The 19,679-nt window shown below is 39.7% G+C and overlaps 1 protein-coding gene across 1 annotated transcript; it reads left to right on the forward strand.

Moving 5' to 3' along the window:
- Window positions 1-417: 417 nt before the first annotated feature.
- Window positions 418-17,741, forward strand: EED (embryonic ectoderm development). The gene is made up of 12 exons (XM_071432894.1): window positions 418-575; window positions 3,389-3,541; window positions 8,817-8,909; window positions 9,831-9,896; window positions 10,597-10,722; window positions 10,841-10,922; window positions 12,473-12,564; window positions 13,441-13,574; window positions 14,664-14,769; window positions 15,538-15,696; window positions 16,244-16,317; window positions 17,412-17,741. The coding sequence occupies exons 1-12, from the start codon at window positions 456-458 to the stop codon at window positions 17,536-17,538; spliced, it is 1,332 nt and encodes a 443-aa protein (XP_071288995.1). The 5' UTR covers window positions 418-455; the 3' UTR covers window positions 17,539-17,741.
- Window positions 17,742-19,679: the final 1,938 nt, after the last annotated feature.

The raw sequence follows: 19,679 nt of genomic DNA on the forward strand, positions 1-19,679 counted from the left end.
AAAAACACCAAACCACCACCAAAAAAAAAAACAAAAACCCAACAAAAACCAAACCACAAAAAAACCCAACCCCAAGAAGCCCTTTGGGCACAAGAAAAGAAGGACAGAGGGGTCGGTGACACCCGCGGCGAAGGCGGCAGTTTGTTTCTCCATCGCACGCGTGCTCGGGCTACAGGCAGCAGCGCCGGCCAGGCGCCGCCACGCTGTGACCACGCGGGCTCGCTCCCGGCTGAGCTCCCAGGACGAGCGGGGTCCCCGCCGCCCGCCGAGCTCCCGGGGCGGCGGACAGGCCGCGTTTCCAGAGGCGGGAAAGGCGATTTTCCAGCGGCGGGAAAGGCGCTGCTCCGCCGGCCTGGCGGCTCCGGCCCGGCCAGGCGCCCGCTTTACGGCACAGCCGTTCCGACCTCCCCGTCCGCGCTTTGCGGCTGCGTGGCGGTGGGTGGGGGGCGGGGAAGATGTCTGAGCGGGGAGAAGCCCCGGCGGCGGCGGCACCGGCGGGAGAGATGCCGGCGAAGAAGCAGAAGCTGAGCAGCGACGAGAACAGTAACCCCGGGGACCTGTCCGGCGACGAGAACGTGAGGCCGGGCGAGGGGGAGGCGGCACGGGTGGGGGGCTGGTGCGGCGGGAGCGCGCGCGCGCGCGGCGGGCGCGGGGCCTCGCGCCGGGGGCGGGCGGGAGCGCGGAGGGGCCGCCCCCCCTTCCCCCCCCCCCCCCTCGCTGGCCCCGCCGTGAGGGGGCATCGCCCGCCGGGACCCCTCGGGTGTATCCCGGGGGCGGGGGAGGGGGAGAAGGGGGTCTCAGTCCGGCCGTCTCGGCTCGGTGGCCGCCCCTCGGGGCCGCCGGAGGGAGGCCCCCGGTGGGAGAGACCGGGGAGGGTCTGGGGGAGAGACTCCCTCTTTGCCTCCACGTGGGTGAAGGTGGATTTGAGGCCCAGACTGCGAGCGGGCTCTGTCTCGAACTCTGCTTCAAACCATCAGACTTTTTTTTTTTTAATTTTCCCTGCGAACTAGCAGCATTTTCCATCTTTCTTGCAGTTTTGCATTGTGTGTCTTCACTGTCACGTTGTAGAGTAACTTGCACAAGTTTATGTGTGCAGCCTTTTGGTGAATGAGGAATAGGAGACGGTGCTCGGTGCTCGTAAACTACTCTCAGCAGAAGGCAGCAGGGATGGGGTCTGTAGTCTCTAAGTTAGGTGAAATTCTAGTGCTCAGAGCAAAGGTAATGTGATTGATGTAGAATAACTTTATATCTGAAAGCTAAACTTAACCTAAGGCATTGAGCAGTCACTTTATGTAGTTGCTGGTGTGGAGAGAGGTTGTGTATGTAGTTATGGTGCGTGTATTTTATAGTGTGTGGAAGTTTTTTTTTCTGAACTTTTTCAGCAAGTGAGGGATCTGGACCACATCCTCCACAACCTTTGGAAATGGTGCTTGTGAGGTGACAGGCAGGTTTGAGATGTTCCACACTGCTGCTCTTTGGGTTTTTTTTAGTAGATTAGCAGCATTCGTGGATCCAAGTGTAATTTGGTGACAGACATTCAGGCTTAATTTGTTGTCAGTTGGAGGCTATCACTGAGCATGGAATAGGTTGCCCCATCCCTGGAGATGTTTAAGGCCAGGCTGGATGTGGCTCTACACAGCTTGGTCTAGTGAAAGGTATCCTTGCCCATGGCAGTGGGTTGGACTGGATGATCTTTCAGGTCCCTTCCAACACAAACCACTCTGATTATACAATTCTCTGATTCTCTGTGGGTTGCCTCAATGGTGAAGGGATTCCTTTTTCAAGAGTTGTTATTGGACTCGACTACTCCTGCAAGATGGGGGATTCTGTTTAAAAGTTGACATAATGATGTTGATTTGGAGAAAGGATGTATTTTGCTCTGCAGGTGTCCTGTGTGCAGGTTTGTTGGTTATGTGGTAGTTGCAGATACCTGGTATAGTTCACCACACCAGCTGCCTGGTGTTCTCACGTTGGCAGTATCTGTCTAGTCCAAAGAAAACTTCAGTCTTGTCAAGTATTAAAGTTCTGGCAAATGTGCTTGGGAGATGAGAATTTGGCAAACTCTGAAATTTTTTTAGGGTAACGGAGAAGAAACAGGAAAACTTAAAACTGTAAAATTGGTTATGAATATTAGTGGAGGGTTGGCTCTTTTAGGGGTCCAGTGTGAAGGGAATGACTCCAGATTTGGGCTGTACACTTACGGGCTTGTGTGGTATCTTTCCTCCTTTTTGTCCTCTGAATGTCCTGTCTTTCAGAGTTGTTGGGCAAATAAAGACTAATACACCTCTTCAGGCTTCTGATAATAGAGACATGAAACTGGGACAAAGAATGAATGTTTGGTGGGAAGCAGTGTATTCATGTTTATAGCTGACCTCATTCCATATTCCTAGTGCAGTTCCTAATGCAGCTTCATGAATTCCCTACAGTGACAGGCTGTTGTCTGCCTCTGTCTCCCTTAGTTCAGCTCTAGAAATTACCTGGCCTATGATGAGTTGTTTTCCCCCCACTAGTGTGATGGAAAGCGAATGGACTATCTTGCCAGAAAAAATGGGAAAAGTTGATTTTTAACAAGCTGAATGTACTCATACAGAAGCACAAAGTTGGCAGGTACAATGCAGGTTAAGGTGAAGTGCTCTGTGACAGGTGGTGCAGGGAAATGTCCTTTTAACCAGTGCCCTGCAGTCAGACCACACAGGAATTTGTAGTTTCTGCTGATTGTCCAAAGCTGATTTTAAAACCTCAGCGGCTGGACAGAGTGTTTTGTGTATCCCTTTTTTTTCAATTTTCCCCATTCTTATCTTAGGCTAATGGTTAGAGGGCCAGTTGGATTAGTTAGCTGATCAGAATTTAGCTGTTAGTGGAAACAAGTAAATGTCTGTGGAAAAGAGTAGGAGGGAGAGGAGGGACTTTCTTCTGGTGCTGATGCTGACCTGCTGCAGAACCGTGCTGTGAGTACAGAAGCCTCAGAATGGATCGGTTCTTGGTAAGGTCAGGCCTCATGTTTTTACACAAGCAACTCTTCTTCAGTACTTCAGAAGTACTCATTTCATCTGGATCAAAGATGTTTTCTAGGGGAAGCAGCTGCTTTATCTCTAGACATTTTCTTGAGAGCAGCTACCAGTATTCTGAAGAAACATCACTAGATCACAGTTCATATCTCTCCCTCTTGGATTAGTCCTCATGTGATTCATGTTCTGTTTCTAGAGAAGAATGCTATTATGCTGGCATTAGATTAAAATACATGAATCTAAATAACACCAAGTCCTGGGAGATTTGTTCTTATGAGTGACAAGAAAAAGTGCAAAGGCCAAGTGCTGCAAGATCAGTTGAATGTATACAGCAGTTATGATCTCTCTGTGACATTCTGTATGATTCTGAATGTTTTCAGGATGATGCTGTTAGCATTGAAAGCGGTACTAACACCGAGCGCCCTGATACGCCAACAAACACTCCTAATGCACCAGGAAGAAAAAGCTGGGGGAAAGGAAAATGGAAGTCGAAGAAGTGCAAATATTCCTTCAAATGTGTAAATAGCCTCAAGGTAGGTATGCACGAGCTTCAGGGAATGCTGGGCATCGCTTACTGGCAGCAATGTTAATGTTGGCTGTGAGACAGCATCAAGCTAGATACTTTAAAATATCTTTAAGCAATTATGTTTCCTGCTGATTTGAAGCAGTTACCTTTCTTGCTTGGAATAGCCAAAGTTTTGAAGAAAAAGTATACTGAGAAATAGGAAATAGTAGATAGTGCTGCAGTTAACCTTGTTTTTGTAGAGTTTGCAAAGTTTTGTGCGATGCTATGATTATGTATTTCATTGAAGCTGTAGATGCTACTGAAATATAAGAAGTAGCATAAACAAATTGAACTAAAACAAAACCTGTGACAACTCCATGCAAAGCACAGAACCTGCTCAGATTTCTCTATGTGTTGAAAAAAACCCAGAACAAGCCCACCCAACAGTCTTAGAGTAGCTTTTTCCTCACACTTAACCAGATCAGGTATCTTCTATCCCCTGGCAAATATCATAACTACTGTGTAGTGCAGTTTGGTTAATTTATTGTGAGTGTTGGGATCCTGTGTTAGCACCTGATTCAGGCAGTATGTGTCTTCCCATGTAACACCTGGTGCTTTTAAGAGATGTGGATTCATGGTCTTTACTCCCTGTTCTGCTGTTTTAGCATAGTGCTGTTTTCTTCTGCACTGGTGACAGATTGTGGTGGACTGAACGAGTTTTCTCATTCATGACTATTTTACTCTGTCAGGATGTTCTTTTTCTCATTCCTCGCTTCGTGTGCGATATTTACGTGGCAAGATGGGAGTTATGGCAAACTCTGTGAGGATTTGTGTAGCTCAGCAGTGGATATTTTCTGCAGAATTGCTCTAAGAGTATTTTTTCATTCCCCCTATGCCTAACTGTGGAGCTGTGATGATGTGGCTGTGTTTCTGAGCTTTGTCTTCAGGCTGCTGTAGTGAGACACTGGGGTACCTGAGTGGGAGGGGATAAAAGGTTTGGAGCATGGGAACCTTCTAAATGAGCTTTGCCACTGGAGAAATTGCAATACGAAGTTACAATGACAAAGGTATCTGGGAAACAAATTGATCTTATTGTGTTCTTGAAGTATAAAAATTGCCTCCATGCCTTTGAGGGTGTAGGAGGAAGGGAAGTTGTTTCATTTCACCAAGGTAGGCAGCAGTTCCTGTGAATCGCCCCCGCGGATGGGGCTATTTCCAGCTTCAAGTCATACTTCAAACGCAGACACCAATCTTTGGACACCCAAACTTTTAACAAGTTCTGAGCTTTGTTACTCATGCTTGTTTTCTGTCTGCAGACAAAAAGGGTTGCTACTTTCCAAGTGTCTTCTGGGAAAACAAAACATTCCCTCACCCCAGTGTCAATCCAGACCCCACTGCAGGGTGATCCAAAAGACCAAGCTATGAAACTAAGCAATCCCTGACTTCCTTGGGTTTGGATGAGGGCTGGGAACAGATTCCTGTGCAAGTGGAATCAAGCTGTGAGGGAATAAATGTAGCATTTCAATTAAGTGGGGTATTATTATTAGCTTTTTTCCCGTTTCTCTTTGGTCTGAAATTAATGGTAATGATAAGAGATGTGCATGTTAGACAAAGACATAGGTAGCAGCCAAATTTGGTTTTTTGCTTCATGACTGAGGAAGCCTCTCTTCCTTTTCCTGTTCTTCCATACTAACTTTGCAAAGACTCTGGAGAAAACTCTAATATTGAATGTTGTATGTGGGTTTAGAAAGACACTTCTGACTCTTTGAGTACCATGTCATATATCCCCTAGTTTATATGATTTTGAACTATGCTGTAAGATGCAGGTATTGAAGTTAATGAAGGGTCAACATGATTTAAAGATCATAGAAATTAATATTCTTTAGGGGTGTATAAATTACATGTTCTTCCACTTTTGTACTTTTGGTTTTCCTGTCTTATTTTGTTTTTTAGTTTTTTTCCTTTGGGAAACAAATATGGCCATTACTGTCTGCTTTGAGTGTTAAATGGTTATGACTCAGCCTGAAAAACTCAGTGCTTGCTAAATATGTGTTTTAAACGCTACTTTGGGAGTTATTTTGGGTGAAATTTAAGCATCAGGAAAACAAAAATAATGGAGAAAAAATGGAAAATCTTGGAAAATGTCAGGAAATAAAAAACTGCCTTTTTTCTTTATGAAGTAGTAAGTTACTTGTAAAATGTACTGAGAAATTTTGCTTTCTGTGGACTGAATGGAAATAGGGTTTATAAATGAGCATATACAGCTAACAGCTAGCACAGTTGCACATCCTCATATATCCATCTATATCTTGCTGATAGATCTTTTGGCAGAAAACTGTGTATATTTTGCTTTGTTGTGCTCCCTTTAAAGCAATGCAATTATTTTCCCTACCCTTTACTTCTGCTTAGGGTGTGTGCTTAAGTTCTAAGCAGCCTGGTGTTGTCTCAGCTTCTCCTTGCTGTCCCCTACCTGGGAACCAGTATGCAATGCCATGCAGAATTCTAGCTTGTTGGTGTGTAATGGAAACTAAATGTCACTACACCCACTGCCCACAATGGCTTACTTTCACTTCTGGGAACTGGAAATGCACGTGTGGGTTGTTGGTTCCCCGCTGGCAGTGTGGGTGACACAGATTAAAAGGCATTCATGCAGGTGATTATTTTTGCCATCGTAATGACTTCACTGCTTTCTGTCTAAAACCAGGTCTGATCTTACTCTTTGATTGAACCCAAGTTGGTGTTGAGTGAGTAAGGCTGGAACTCATTATTGATTGTTTATTTATTTGCTTTTGTAGCAATAGGTCTGTTTTGTTTTCTGCCTTCTGTCTCTAGTGCATGAAGAACCTGGGTACTTGGGGTTTCGTGCCCTTTATTCATAGCAGGGACAAGATGGCATGTCACAATTTTACTTTTGGACGGATATCTGGGTCACTTCTGTCTGTACAAACCAATGTCAGATTTGTGTCACATACTTGGCATCTGAGCATAACCATCGTGTACGGCACCTAGAATACAATGTTGTGGAAAATCTCCTTCATTGTTTAGCACTTGGGACAAAAATTAGAGCAGACAAGTATTTTCAAAATAGCTGTGTGCTGTCTCTGACCACTGGGGATGTTGGGAGTTTAAATAGGAGCAGAGCTTCTGCAGATACCCTGGTATCTTCCTGCAGGAGCCTCTGCCTGGCTGCTTCATCCATCAAACATCAGCAAAACTGCAATATGTACAGTCAGGCTCCTGGAGATTGTAGCACTTGGTATGAGAAATGTAGTGTGGGTGAAGTAAGTAGACTAAAGACCTTTGTCTTGCAGAGTAATTTTTTCCAGGGAAATAGGTTTCCTTTGAAAAAGCTTGCAAAATACTTTAGGTATGTACTCAAGTATAAAAATATGGAAGCAGTGTAGCACTCTGTTCTATATCTCTACTTATCACCTTAGTCTGGGTCCTACCTAGAAAATCAGAAACATTTTGCAACGTATGCTGGAAAAATATCCTATCTTGAGGGTGAAAAACATACTGCTTTTCACTTTCCATGTTTTGTTAAATTTATCAGAAACAGGGCATATAACAGAGAACAAGGTTGTTCCAGAAAAACCAATGCAAAACCTGCTAATATATCTCTGCAATAAAGCAGTGGGAGCCCATGCATTTTACCTGTATTATCTTCATGTGATATATCAGAAGCACTCACTATTCAGCAGCAGGAACTCCTTAAAGCAGAAATTTGAAACCAAGTTATTATTAGTGGAAAAACTTTATTAAGCATTTTCAATTTGATTTCTCAGCCATTCTCATGAAAAAGACTTAAATACACTCAGAATTTAAGGCTACCAAGTAAAATTAATAAATATATTGCTAAAAAGTAAAATTAATAAATGTATTGCACACAAAAAATCATGGCCATGTGTATTCAATATTATGGCTTATGGTTTTCCTCATTCTTCATTTCTAGTTCAACTGTAATACTTTACAGATACTGAATACCTGCTTTTTCCTTCTGTCCTGGGGTTACTAAGAGCCCTACTACTTTTCCCTTTCTTAATATCCTATATCCCTCATCTCATGAAGCCATTAGTTTCTGCTTTTGTGTTATGATGGATAATACTTTGAGTTAAGCTTTGAACAATTCTTTTTAATCTGTATTGAGCTTTGAAAGTTGTTATCTCTCTTAAGAATTGCAGGAGGGCCTTAATCTCTGAAAGATTTTCTGCTTTCTCTTTCTAGCTCTTCTAGTTATTTCTGTTAATAACAGATACTGCCTTTCTCAGTAAATAATGCTATTTAAAATTTTTCCAGACTTCCTTTACTTTTCTTTTTCTAAGGAGTGTTAGACTCCCTACTCACACCCCCTCCTCGATTTATTCTTTGGTTTTGGATAGGTTGGAGCTGCCAGGGCTGGTACTTCTTGTGTTGTCTCTGAAGTGCTGCCATTTGAAGGCTGCTGAACAGCCATCATGAGACACTTCCTTCCTGCCTGCACTGTCCCAGACAGTCCCCTGTGGGGAGGCACTTTAATGAACATTATTCTTGCTGAAAACATCCTGTCAGGACAGGCCAAAATACTGTTATCAATTATTAACAAGCACCACCATATTCATCACAATTCATAAACATACCTCTTTTTTTTTTTCCTCTCAGACTGATGTAAGTTGTATAAAATAATACTTGGCATTTCTTTGCTAACTGTTTGTAAAGGGGATCTGAAAACATTTTGTAGACATGAACTTTGTAGAAGTATTGTGACACACTGGAGTGAGTTCCTTGTGTCTGTGACAAAGTTACAAGACCTAACTGTAATGTAATGTAACTGTAAGTTAAATGTGGCTCTTTTCCATCCTTATACCAATATAACTCTTCTCTCTCCTGGTAATTCTTCCCTGTGAAGTTGAAAATCCCTGTGGTATAAGTAATTATGATAGAAAATGACCTTAGATGCAGAGGTTGCCTTACAAAATTGTAAACCAAAATACTAGAGCTGCAAATACAGCTTGGGAGTTCTGCCAGCTTCTAGGCATGACTGAGACAACAGTTCTTCCCATTTACTTTTTAAAAGGTTGGTGGAGAAAGAAAAGGGAGGGGTGTGTTTGTCAGAATATTCCTTTAACCTCCCTTTAAGACGGCAAGTTAAAATGTGGTGTTACAAAACTATGATTGTTAACTGTTCACTGTCTAAAATTATACTGGCTGTGAACCCATTAGTTTGAGGAGGGAAAATTGTCAATGAAACTGTTGAATTTCACAGCAATGATATGCTTGTGGGTTTTGTTGGGTTTTTTATCTCTAAACTTACTTTACATGTATAGGAGGACCATGGCCAGCCTCTGTTTGGAGTCCAGTTTAACTGGCACAGTAAAGAAGGTGATCCTCTTGTTTTTGCCACAGTAGGCAGCAACAGAGTGAGTAATCTGTTTTTCATCATACCGCCTTCTGTGTGGTTCTGCATGCATTCCTGTTTTCAAGCAATCCCTTTACCTGTGTTTGGTATGGACATGCAATACTTTATATAAACAGATGTATTTCTAAGATCTGTAGCATCTGTTATCTGGGAGAGCTGCATCCTTTGGATTGTTCCAGGAAGTCTTGTTAGCTATTTGGTAATTAAGCTATGGAATAAAGAGAAAAGTCTTACAGTAGTATGCATATGGGATAAGGAAGAGAAGTGCTTAAATGTATCTTCTCAATAAAATTACTTTTCATAAATATTGTCATCTAAAAGTAATGTACTCATATATACAGGATGAGAACTGTCTGCAATAGTGGCTGGCTGATGCCAGCCAGCTCAGTAGCTAAATTCATGGCCTGTGTGGAGGGAATTTATAGACTTCCTCTGAACAACGTTTGATGTCATTTCGGTCTTGAAAATAACCCCTGAGAAGTGCGTTTTATGCAAGTGCTGTGAATAAATAAGAAGTGTTTCATTTCTAGGTTTGTTCTGCCTGGCAAGTCACCAGAAACACTAAGTTTAAGCAAGGTATCAATGACTCATTACAAGACCAAGTCACATTAGAGATAACTGCAGTAATTAATTCCAGCAAGGGTTTATCTTATTAAGGCAATTCAAATAATAGGCTTCAATATCTGGGAAGGACAGCTGACAAGTCCTGGAATGGTGCTTTAATGAAACTGCTGTGGGCGATCTTTTATCAAACCATTTCCACCTGGTAAACAAATGGATGATGGATGAAATCTAAACCATAGAGGCACTCTACCTCTCCCCATCAGGCAGTCAATAGATGGGTGCATGTGATTTCCTTTTGAAATGTTACAACTAAGCAGCAGTCTCTCCCACTTACTTATTTTTGGGTTTTTTTCTCCAGGTTACTTTATATGAATGTCATTCCCAAGGAGAAATTCGTCTGTTGCAGTCTTATGTGGATGCTGATGTATCCTTTTAAGTTAAATACCCACGTGTTTGCTGTGTTTGCTTCTTCTTTATGAAAAATCAAGAGGCTTTGGAGGAAAAAACATGAAAATGTTTTGTCTGTGATTTAATACTTTGCTCATGTGGTGCATTCTTTATGTTAGGTCCAAGTCTTGCCTCTTTCCCACATCCTAGAATCCCTCCTATTGAAAAAATGTTAAAAACGCAGACTCGCGGACCAGACTGTATTAAAATATTTGAAAACTGATTCTCCATCAGTTTAATCTTCCCAACACTAATATTTGTATAATGTTTCCCTGCTTTAAAGTGTTTCCCTGTGAATTGGAACTGGGTTTAAAGCATAAGGATTGTGTTTCATGCTCTGTAGCATTAATAATTTGTGTTGATCATTTGCTATACACAAGTCATTAACTTGTGAACTTGGTCATGATTCATTATTCCTAATCAAAAGTGATGCCATGAAAGAGAAGGTGTTCCTTTTATGTTATGGAACAGAAGTGAGGAAATCAACATCTGTAGAAAGGGTGATGTTGCTGGTATTTGCAGGTGTATAACTGAATGTGTGTTTTTTTCTTACTGGATCCAGCAGAGACTCCTGGGCACTTAAATAAAATAGCTACAGGTTTGTTTAAAATAAAATGTTAAAAAAAGAAAAAAAAATCTCCTGTTTGTTCTGTGATCCTTAACTTGATGCATTGTAGGCAGATGAAAATTTCTATACCTGTGCATGGACATATGATAGCAATACAAGCCATCCTCTTCTGGCTGTGGCAGGATCCAGGGGTATTATTAGGATAATTAATCCCATTACAATGCAGTGCATAAAGGTGAGTGTTCACAACTTTAAGATACAGCTTGTGTTTTAGTAAGGTATGACACTTTTTTCTTCTAAGTACTTGTAAGCATGAGGAGAAATGGTAACTTGGTCTCTGAATTCTATCCCAGCACTACGTGGGCCATGGAAATGCAATCAATGAACTGAAATTCCATCCAAGAGATCCAAATCTTCTTTTATCTGTAAGCAAAGGTGAGGAAAAACCTCTGTTGTTTTTTGTATAAATGAGGATACTTTGGATTGGAGTTTGGTCTTGAATGTGGCCAAAAACCTTCATGAATTTTTTTTTTTTACGAATGGTACTGAACAAGTTCACTTTGAAAGTTGAGAGCAAATCATGCTTTTACATGGCTATATATTTTATACTTACTAAATCCATGGCCTACAACCATAACTCCAGCTGTGGTGCAAAGGGATTGTGAATAGTGCTGCTTTTTAGGAAAGAAGAATCCTGAGCCTTGGGTTTGCTCTTTACTTTCGGGCAGTTGAAGTTTTTTCAGTTGTTGAATCACGTTGCCATCTAGTGGGGACCTCTTAACGTTGCAGACAGCATTCACCATCCTGTTCACGGGGAAAAACTTGGGTTGTCTGTTGCTTGGGAACTTTATTGGACTCTGTGTAAAAAGCATTTTAGTAAAGGAAGTTTTTGGTGTAGTGTCTTATGGGCTTGTCCAGAAAATTCTAACAGTCACAACTTCCTGATCTTGACTGTCCTGTTAAGTAAGGGAATGATCTGCCACAAGGAGGTAGCCTTCAGGAATTTTTGAGTCGGAAACGTTCACTTAAGGGGACTTTTTACTTTAGTATATTTGAACTTACTGATGAAGCTACATGAGAACAGGAGTTGGGAAGCTCTCTGATGCTTGTAATGGTCAATTTGGTGCTGTGGGTCTGTAAACATCCAGTTTCTGTATATTTTTTAGGTTCTCTTTGTAATAACGTTTTGACATCAGCCATAGTACTAGAAGTTTCTCTGGTGCTATGGGTGAGAAGGCCAAGGCAGGAGAATATTTGGGCTGTTAGAACTGTTTGGCTGAGAGATTATTAAAAAGGGAGGAAAATATTTGGGACTGCGTGGCCTGTTTCCCTTCTGGGATTTTGGGTGTTGCTGTAATTCAATGCAAAGTACTTGTGGAATCCAACAGGGAAATACTCTAGAGTTCCTGTTTCCAAATGGGAGATACACTAGAGATTCTTCATTAGAAATTTTTAAAACTTTCTTCAAGTAAGTGGATTAGTCTAATTGACTTTAGAATACATATTATTTATGTAAACAGTTTTTCTCTCCCTTACTGACTGTGATTCACCAAGAATAATGTTCTAAAAGTTAAAGAATTGAAAATCACAACTTTTCTGAATGTTGATGTTAGAATGGCAGAAAGGAATTCTAACATTTTTTGATGCATAAAATTGTTCTTATGACTGAGTTAAAGCATATTTGTCAGATCAGACTTTCCTTTGCTTTTTGGATGATCTAAAGATCCAAGTGTGTTTTTGCTAGAAACTTACCCTAGGGAAGGGGGTGGGCACACTTTTTCAATTACAGAATTACTTTTAACAGTAAGTTAGTTATAATAGCAACTTTAGTTAACGCAGTTCTTTTGTTTCTAACCAAAAAAAAGAAGAATTTAATGCATTTTTGATGTTGACCTAAACACCTGTTACTCAAAGTGATTAAACTGAAATATATTATTCAAATGTACATATAAAAAGCAGCATGTAATTCTATTTGTTCTTTATAGATCATGCATTGAGACTGTGGAACATCCAGACAGACACGCTGGTTGCAATATTTGGAGGAGTAGAAGGGCACAGGGATGAGGTGTTAAGTGCAGTAAGTGGAAGACCGTGGGGCAGTGATTTAGATTTACAACGGGTAGTAAGCAACTTTCTATCCTTCTGTGCACTGTTTAGATACTATAGCTACTTTAAAATAACCACCTGGAAGTGCATAAATACTGTTTTAAGAGGATAGACAGCTTTAAATGTCAGCTGGTTTGATTGATGTGGCCGCCTCTTGCAGACAGGATCTGTGTGTTTCAGTAGCTGGTTTACTCACGGTGCAGCCTAGAAGTGAGCAAAACAGGGCTCAGTGGGGCTAGAAAGAGTAAAAACATTTCATGATGGTCCCACTTTTGAAGGTCTTGAGTTCTCATCAAGTCAAAGCAGCATAAGCAAATAATCCTGGAGAGACATGGTGGTGAAGGAAAGAAGTTGTTTGAGTTAAATTGTTTTTCAGTGGCTGTGAACAGACACTGGTACCCAGCAAACATCAACTAGAATAGTTGACTTTTAATATGCTGTTCTTAAGAACTCTTTCCATTCCTGTTATTTGACCTGTTGTGAAAGGTGAGGGGTGCATCTGGAGGAAACCTGACACTGTATTAATCACCCATGTTGTAGCCCTGGAATTCTGCCAAAGTTGCTCCTAGGGAACTTAGTGAAAGAGGAGAACTAGCTGTAGATTCACTGTCTGTCAGTGCTGTTGAATATGTCTCTCTTTCTTGAGAGAGACTAAATATAATTATTAAGATGCTGTGCTGCTTTGCAGTGAGCTGATTACATTCTTAGTGTTTTTCTATTTGAAATATTCAGTTTTATTGCATGCTCTATGCATAAAATGCTGTTTTGATGGAAATGATGGAATAAAATCTGAGTTGATATAATGCAGCATAGGGTGAGAATGTTCAAAATTATTTTATATACATAGGATTACGATCTTCTTGGTGAAAAAATCATGTCCTGTGGGATGGATCACTCTCTAAAACTCTGGAGAATTAATTCAAAGCGAATGATAAATGCTATCAAAGAGTCTTATGAGTACAACCCAAACAAAACCAACAGGTATGTAGTCTTCATCTCCTTGTCTGTCTTTACAACACATGAATACTCCTATCAACAGTCCAGGTTCCTTTCCGTATTGGGAGTTTTTGGGTAGTGATGTGGATGCTGAATCTCACTAGATTGTGTGTCTTATTGTTGTTTGCTTCACTGGAATTTTATTGAATTCTGATTCAAAGTCCCAAATTTTTTTATTTTTAAATATCTCAATTATTTCTTATTTGCTAGACTAGAAAATGTCTAAAATTATTATCTTAAAGCTTGTATTTCATGCATTTGAAGATGTCAGTATCTTTTCTTCATATCATCTCATCTCAAAATTTCTAGAAGGGAATCAAATCTGTGTAATTAAATGTGTCAAATTATCTTATATTGAGTAGCTAATTATTGTGTATTATTTTACTTTGGGGTGGGGAAAAAACCATTTACATAGTAATAACTTTAATTTTCATCATTCTCTGGTTTGACCTCAGCTATGAATAAATGATCAAGTAAACATAACAATTAGATACATGATAGATAAATCCTCCTTTATGAAGTTCTTCAACTTTTGGATCTTAACTTGCAGTTAAACCATTGAGAGAATTGAAGAGTCTAAAACACAGTGAACATGTTCAGCAATGAGACTAGCTGTGAAAATACTCTGGCTTTTTTTGGTAATGTTACCAAATATTAAATGATGCTTTTTAGCGTGCTTTTTTTAAAATGATGATTTTTTTTTTTTAAGTGTGCATTTCTGTTTAACAATTTGGATGTTGCAGCAGCAGCATCAGGAAGACTGAGCTTTAATTAGTTCTTGAAGTATTTGGTGACAGGCATTGTATTCAGCATCTGAAGGAGTAGTTTTACTCAGCACAGTCTTTTACATGAGAAACTTAGTTATTTCATTAGGAATGAGAATGAAAGCAAGGACTGTTCCTATTACTATTAAAAAGAAAAACAAGCTGCATACAAAATCTACTTTGTTATAAAACTGTTAAAAAGCTGGGCTTGTTCTTTTAACATTAAAATATGTTAAAACTGGTTATTAAAAATTACACTTGTGCTTCTGCGTTTATTTTTCTGAACCTCACTTGGCAATTTTCTCCATAGGCCTTTTGTTTCCCAGAAAATTCACTTTCCTGACTTTTCTACAAGAGACATACATAGAAACTATGTTGACTGTGTACGGTGGCTGGGAGACCTAATTCTTTCCAAGGTAATGCTGCATTTTTCAGCTATGTTACATTTATTTGTTGGTCCTGAGGATCCTAAACAATTTTATTAGCATATGGGTCTTAGGTTAAATTACTATCTTGTGTCAAATGATTTTGTGCAATGTGCTGGGAATTTTGTCACCTGTTAGGATCTGTGGGTAAGCAGCTTATACTTAAAAAGCAAAATTCTTATTACAGCTGTACTCCCTTACAAGTAAAGGGTTTCTGGCTAACCAGGATCTGCACAGACCATATGACAAAGGAAACTCTAGATACTATTTAGGGATCCTGCTAAAGAGTGAGATGAGGAGTAGCCATAATGGAGTAACTTTGATTTATGTATGTGTTGTGTCCATTTGTAGCATTGGCTTGCAGATATTAAAGCAGGCAGTCCAACTGCCTTGATGCCAGCAATTGGTGAGTGCACCAACCTGTTAGTCAAAGGGATTGGGTAAACAATCCTCAAACCAATGTATGTTCAGGCTGCTTATGAAACTGTGTTTGAGCCATCTGGGTGACTTCATCTGATGTGGGTGAGGGAGGGCCCCTGCTGTCCCATTACCTGGCAAAGCTGGGAGGGCATCGAGTTGCCAGCATGGACAGTAACTGTTATTGGTGATGTGGCTGTGATCTAAGGGCAGAGGTGAGATTTTCAGTTCTGCTTTTCATAGTGTCATTGGGGAAGATGTGAGATGAAATGTTTGCTTCTAGTTGGACTGATTCTGCAGTATAAATTACAGGTGATTTTTCTTTTCATTATTTCGCTCCAGTCTTGTGAAAATGCAATTGTTTGCTGGAAGCCTGGCAAGATGGAAGATGATATAGATAAAATCAAGCCCAGTGAGTCAAATGTGACCATTCTTGGGAGATTTGATTATAGCCAGTGTGACATATGGTACATGAGATTTTCAATGGATTTCTGGCAAAAGGTATGTGTCTGACTTTGCTGTATTTGAAGGTGTGTAGCTTTACATTGGTTACATGTTTATGGGTATAGGAAGGGTCTTGGTTCATGTGATATTTGAGAAACAGAATGGTTTGCTGTAAGGGACGTCATATGAACCTGCAGATTAAATTACTATCTTGTGTCAAATGATTTTGGGGAGTGTGCTGAGAATTTTGTCACCTGTCAGGATGTGTGGGTAAGCAGCTTATACTTAAAAAGCAAAATTCCTACTACAACTGTACTCTGCTACAAGTAAAGAGCTCCAGATTTTTCATTCTGGGTTCTGCCCGTGGGAAAAAATTCCATAAAAGAAATACTAATTTTCCACCAGAAATAAGTTTCCTGATGTCTTCATCCCCTGTCTGCAGAGATTGTTCTACAGCCTTTCTGACTCCTCCAACAAACTTATTAAGTCATTCATGTTAAAATGTTCACGCACAATTTATCAGCTCTATAGCCTTTATAAACTTCTGACTTTATTCTTTGAGGGAGTATTTTAAAACCTCTTTATCCTCTGCTTTCTTTTTAAGATGCTTGCTCTGGGCAATCAGGTTGGCAAACTTTATGTTTGGGATTTAGAAATAGAGGATCCACATAAAGCCAAGTGAGTACTTTATTTTGTTTTTGCTAAGACAGAGAGTTGGGGTCCTTTTCTTTTTTCTTTCCTTATTATAGAGAAGTTCTTTACTGTACTACTTATTTTCCATTATAATTAGTAGGGAAATAAACATTGTGAGCCCCTGAAGGTTAATGTTTATTTTATCTCACTGATTTATAAATTATATTTTATTAATGCCAAGAGGTCCCAGTTGGATTGTGCTGCCTACCATGCATAGATACAGTAAAAGGCAATTTATTTCTCACAGAGTTTTCGCTAATTGGGTGGAAATTTTGCAAAGCCATTAGGCGAAGATGTGCTAGGTGGGTGTAGCACATGACAAAGGTGAGATAGGTGACAGGACTGGAGTAAAAATGGAGAGTGTAACAGTGAGCTATGAGCACAGTGTGGAGAAAACACTGTGGCTTTCCACTTCCTCACCTGTGCTGCCAGGCAATTTCACAGCATGCCTCTTAGATACATATAGGTATGTATGTGTGTAAACATACAAATGCAAAAAAAGCCTGAACACAAAAAAAGGCCCCAAACAAAGCCACTGCCAAAAAACGTTGTATATAAAATGGATATACACTGCATTTTATTTTTATATACCCTATATGATATATTATACATATCTTTATATATATATATAAATATATGTGTATATATATATATATATAAAGATATGTATAATATAATATATTATAAAAATATAATTCATGTAAGTATGTATAAATGAATACATTAATGTATAAAATTCCTGGAAGTGTGGCAGTCTTTAATCACATGATTCTGATTTTTCATTCCTAACCTGTGAAATAACACTGAATATGCAGTCCTAAATAATGTGATTCAATAAGCTTTCAATCTTTGCTTCACTAAAAATTGGGTGGATGAGAAACAACTGTGGGTGAACAGGAAACTGCTGTCCCAAGTCCTCATCTGGAATACAAAATACACTGTGAAGGCCATAATCCTGTTGCTTTCAATTCCTCCTAGGTCCTTAGGTTCCCTCCTAAATAAGGGATTATTGAAACAGTGCTGCATAATGTAGTAGGAAGATTTAACATTTCAGCTGAATAATTTTCTTTTCTTTCTAGGTGTACAACTCTTACTCACCCTAAATGTGTTGCTGCCATCCGACAGACCAGTTTTAGCAGGGACAGCAGTATCCTTATAGCTGTGTGTGATGATGCCAGTATCTGGCGCTGGGACAGATTACGATAAAGTACTTTTTCTTAATTCATAGAAGAAAATATATTTTCAAATTATAATATAGTCTGTTAACATGCTAGTACAGTAGATGCATTTAGTGTAGACTCTCTCGAAGGTTCGGCAGGCTGGAGCTGGACTTAGTGATGTTTACATTCTGTGTATTGTTCTGCTTGAAATTGCTGCTTTTAATAAAAAGAAGTATTTTTGTAAAGTTTTCTGAATTGTCCATATTAATTATTTCCCACAAGAAGCTTTCACTTATGTCCTAAGAAATTTCTTTGTTAGAGTTAACACATGAATGTATGTCAACTTGCAAGAAATTTTGTATATTTATGCTTGCAGTTGTATTTTGTGCCTTCCTTATAAAACCTAATGAAGCTTTTATTCAGGGACAACACAAAGGAAATGCTACTCTTAAGAATATAATATAAACCATTGTTAAACAATTCCTAAAAATATTTTGAACTCATTCTTTAAGTTGCAGATTGAAATTGATTTGATCTTTTGTAATCTCAAACTGGAATTTGCTTCTCACCATATATGTTAATGACTAGTGGGGTAAAAACATTACTGGCTTTGTCTTATGGATCACATTTTTCTGTTGAATTCTGTCTAGTTACTGCATTTATCTAAAAGTTAGTTTTTGGAAATATATTTTAATTGTCTCTATTGTCAGTATTCCCAAATAACCTCCTCAATGTTTTTACTTGCCTTAGGAATAATGAATTCTAAAATCAATCATATTTCATATAGAATTAAAATGTGTGTACAGTTAATAAAAATGAAAGGGGGAAATAGATGAGATGGCAGAAATAATTAGCAGTGATAATCTGTGTTCAAAACACTTGTGTGTATTTTGTCAGCAGGTAGCTGAAATGCTCGTGTCTCTGTTAGAAAGTGGTCCAGGACATTGCTCAGTAGCTGTGTGCACCTGAATGAGGAAGTAAATAACATTTATTGAGGCTGAACCATTTACATACTTTTTTTCCCTTTCCCTGCCTTTATCCTTTAACATAGCATATTACTTGAGAAGAATGTTTTGAGTTATGATGTAAATACAATTACACTGTCATTGTTAGTATTATGGTGCCTTTCTGATCAGTAGATTAAGTAGTCCTGTCTGCTGCTGACTTCTTAAGTGTGTATCTAACTTTTCATCTTTCAAGATATTGCTTTTTTCTGTTTGTTACAGTTTGGGAAGCTTGTAAATGCTCTAGTTAGATAAACTACCTGTTCAGTTGGAGGTAATATGACTAAACTAGTTTTGATTTGTGTCCTTGGAAACCTGAAAAAAATGAGGCCCAGAACAACTGTCTGACACGCAGTTGACAAATTTTAGTCTGTAATATATAATTGTTTTTCTTTTTTCCTCTTTTAAATCCTTGATCTTACTACTGGGGAAGTGCAGTAGTACCACAGGTCCATATAAAACAAGTATTGAATTGAGCTGGATTTTGGAGCTTGTTTTTCTTGCACAAGCCACATGGCCAGTATGGTCTTTCTTGTGCCTATGAGTGTCTGGTCAAGAGGACATGGTCAGGAAGCCAAGTGTAAAACCAGAATTGGGCAGAACCATGTAGAAGCCCGAGTACCGGAGGGAGGAAACTGAAATTCCTGCAGAGTTGAACACAGATCAGCTGCTGGAGACAGGTGAGACTGGAGCCTGGAGAAAGTGTTTTAACTTCCTGCACTTACAGAACTGCTGGCATAGTATGAGCCAGTGTTTACCCAACAGCAGTGGTCCATAGACATCATAGATCATGCTGTGGAAAGTATGAGGGGTTGGCAGAGTGAAAAATTATGGGGCTGGGGTGTGGTTGGGAGAGCACTCCAGAAAGGCAGTGGGAGCGCTCAGGCTTCCTGCAGCCTCAAGGAAAGAGCTTTGATTGAATTAGCTGTACTAGGAACACTTGGGTTGGAGGCTGGTGCCACTTAGCCTTTACAAATGCTTTACAGTAGCATGGCATTAGACCATCTTCTGTGTTTTCCCATGGCAGGGGCTGAGAGTGAATTGGGATACAAAAGCATTAAGGATTTCTCAGCCATGGGTGTTGTTTTGGGACATAAGTGGTACATTCTGACAAATGAGCTGCTCTGTTGGAGAGGGAGGAAAGGAAGGGTGGTGCTTGACTGGAAAGAGGCCTAACAAAGTT

This window comes from Agelaius tricolor, unplaced genomic scaffold, assembly GCF_023055355.1.
Source record: "Agelaius tricolor isolate 1412-34295 unplaced genomic scaffold, bAgeTri1.0.p SCAF_9, whole genome shotgun sequence".
Taxonomy (NCBI): Eukaryota; Metazoa; Chordata; class Aves; order Passeriformes; family Icteridae; genus Agelaius; species Agelaius tricolor.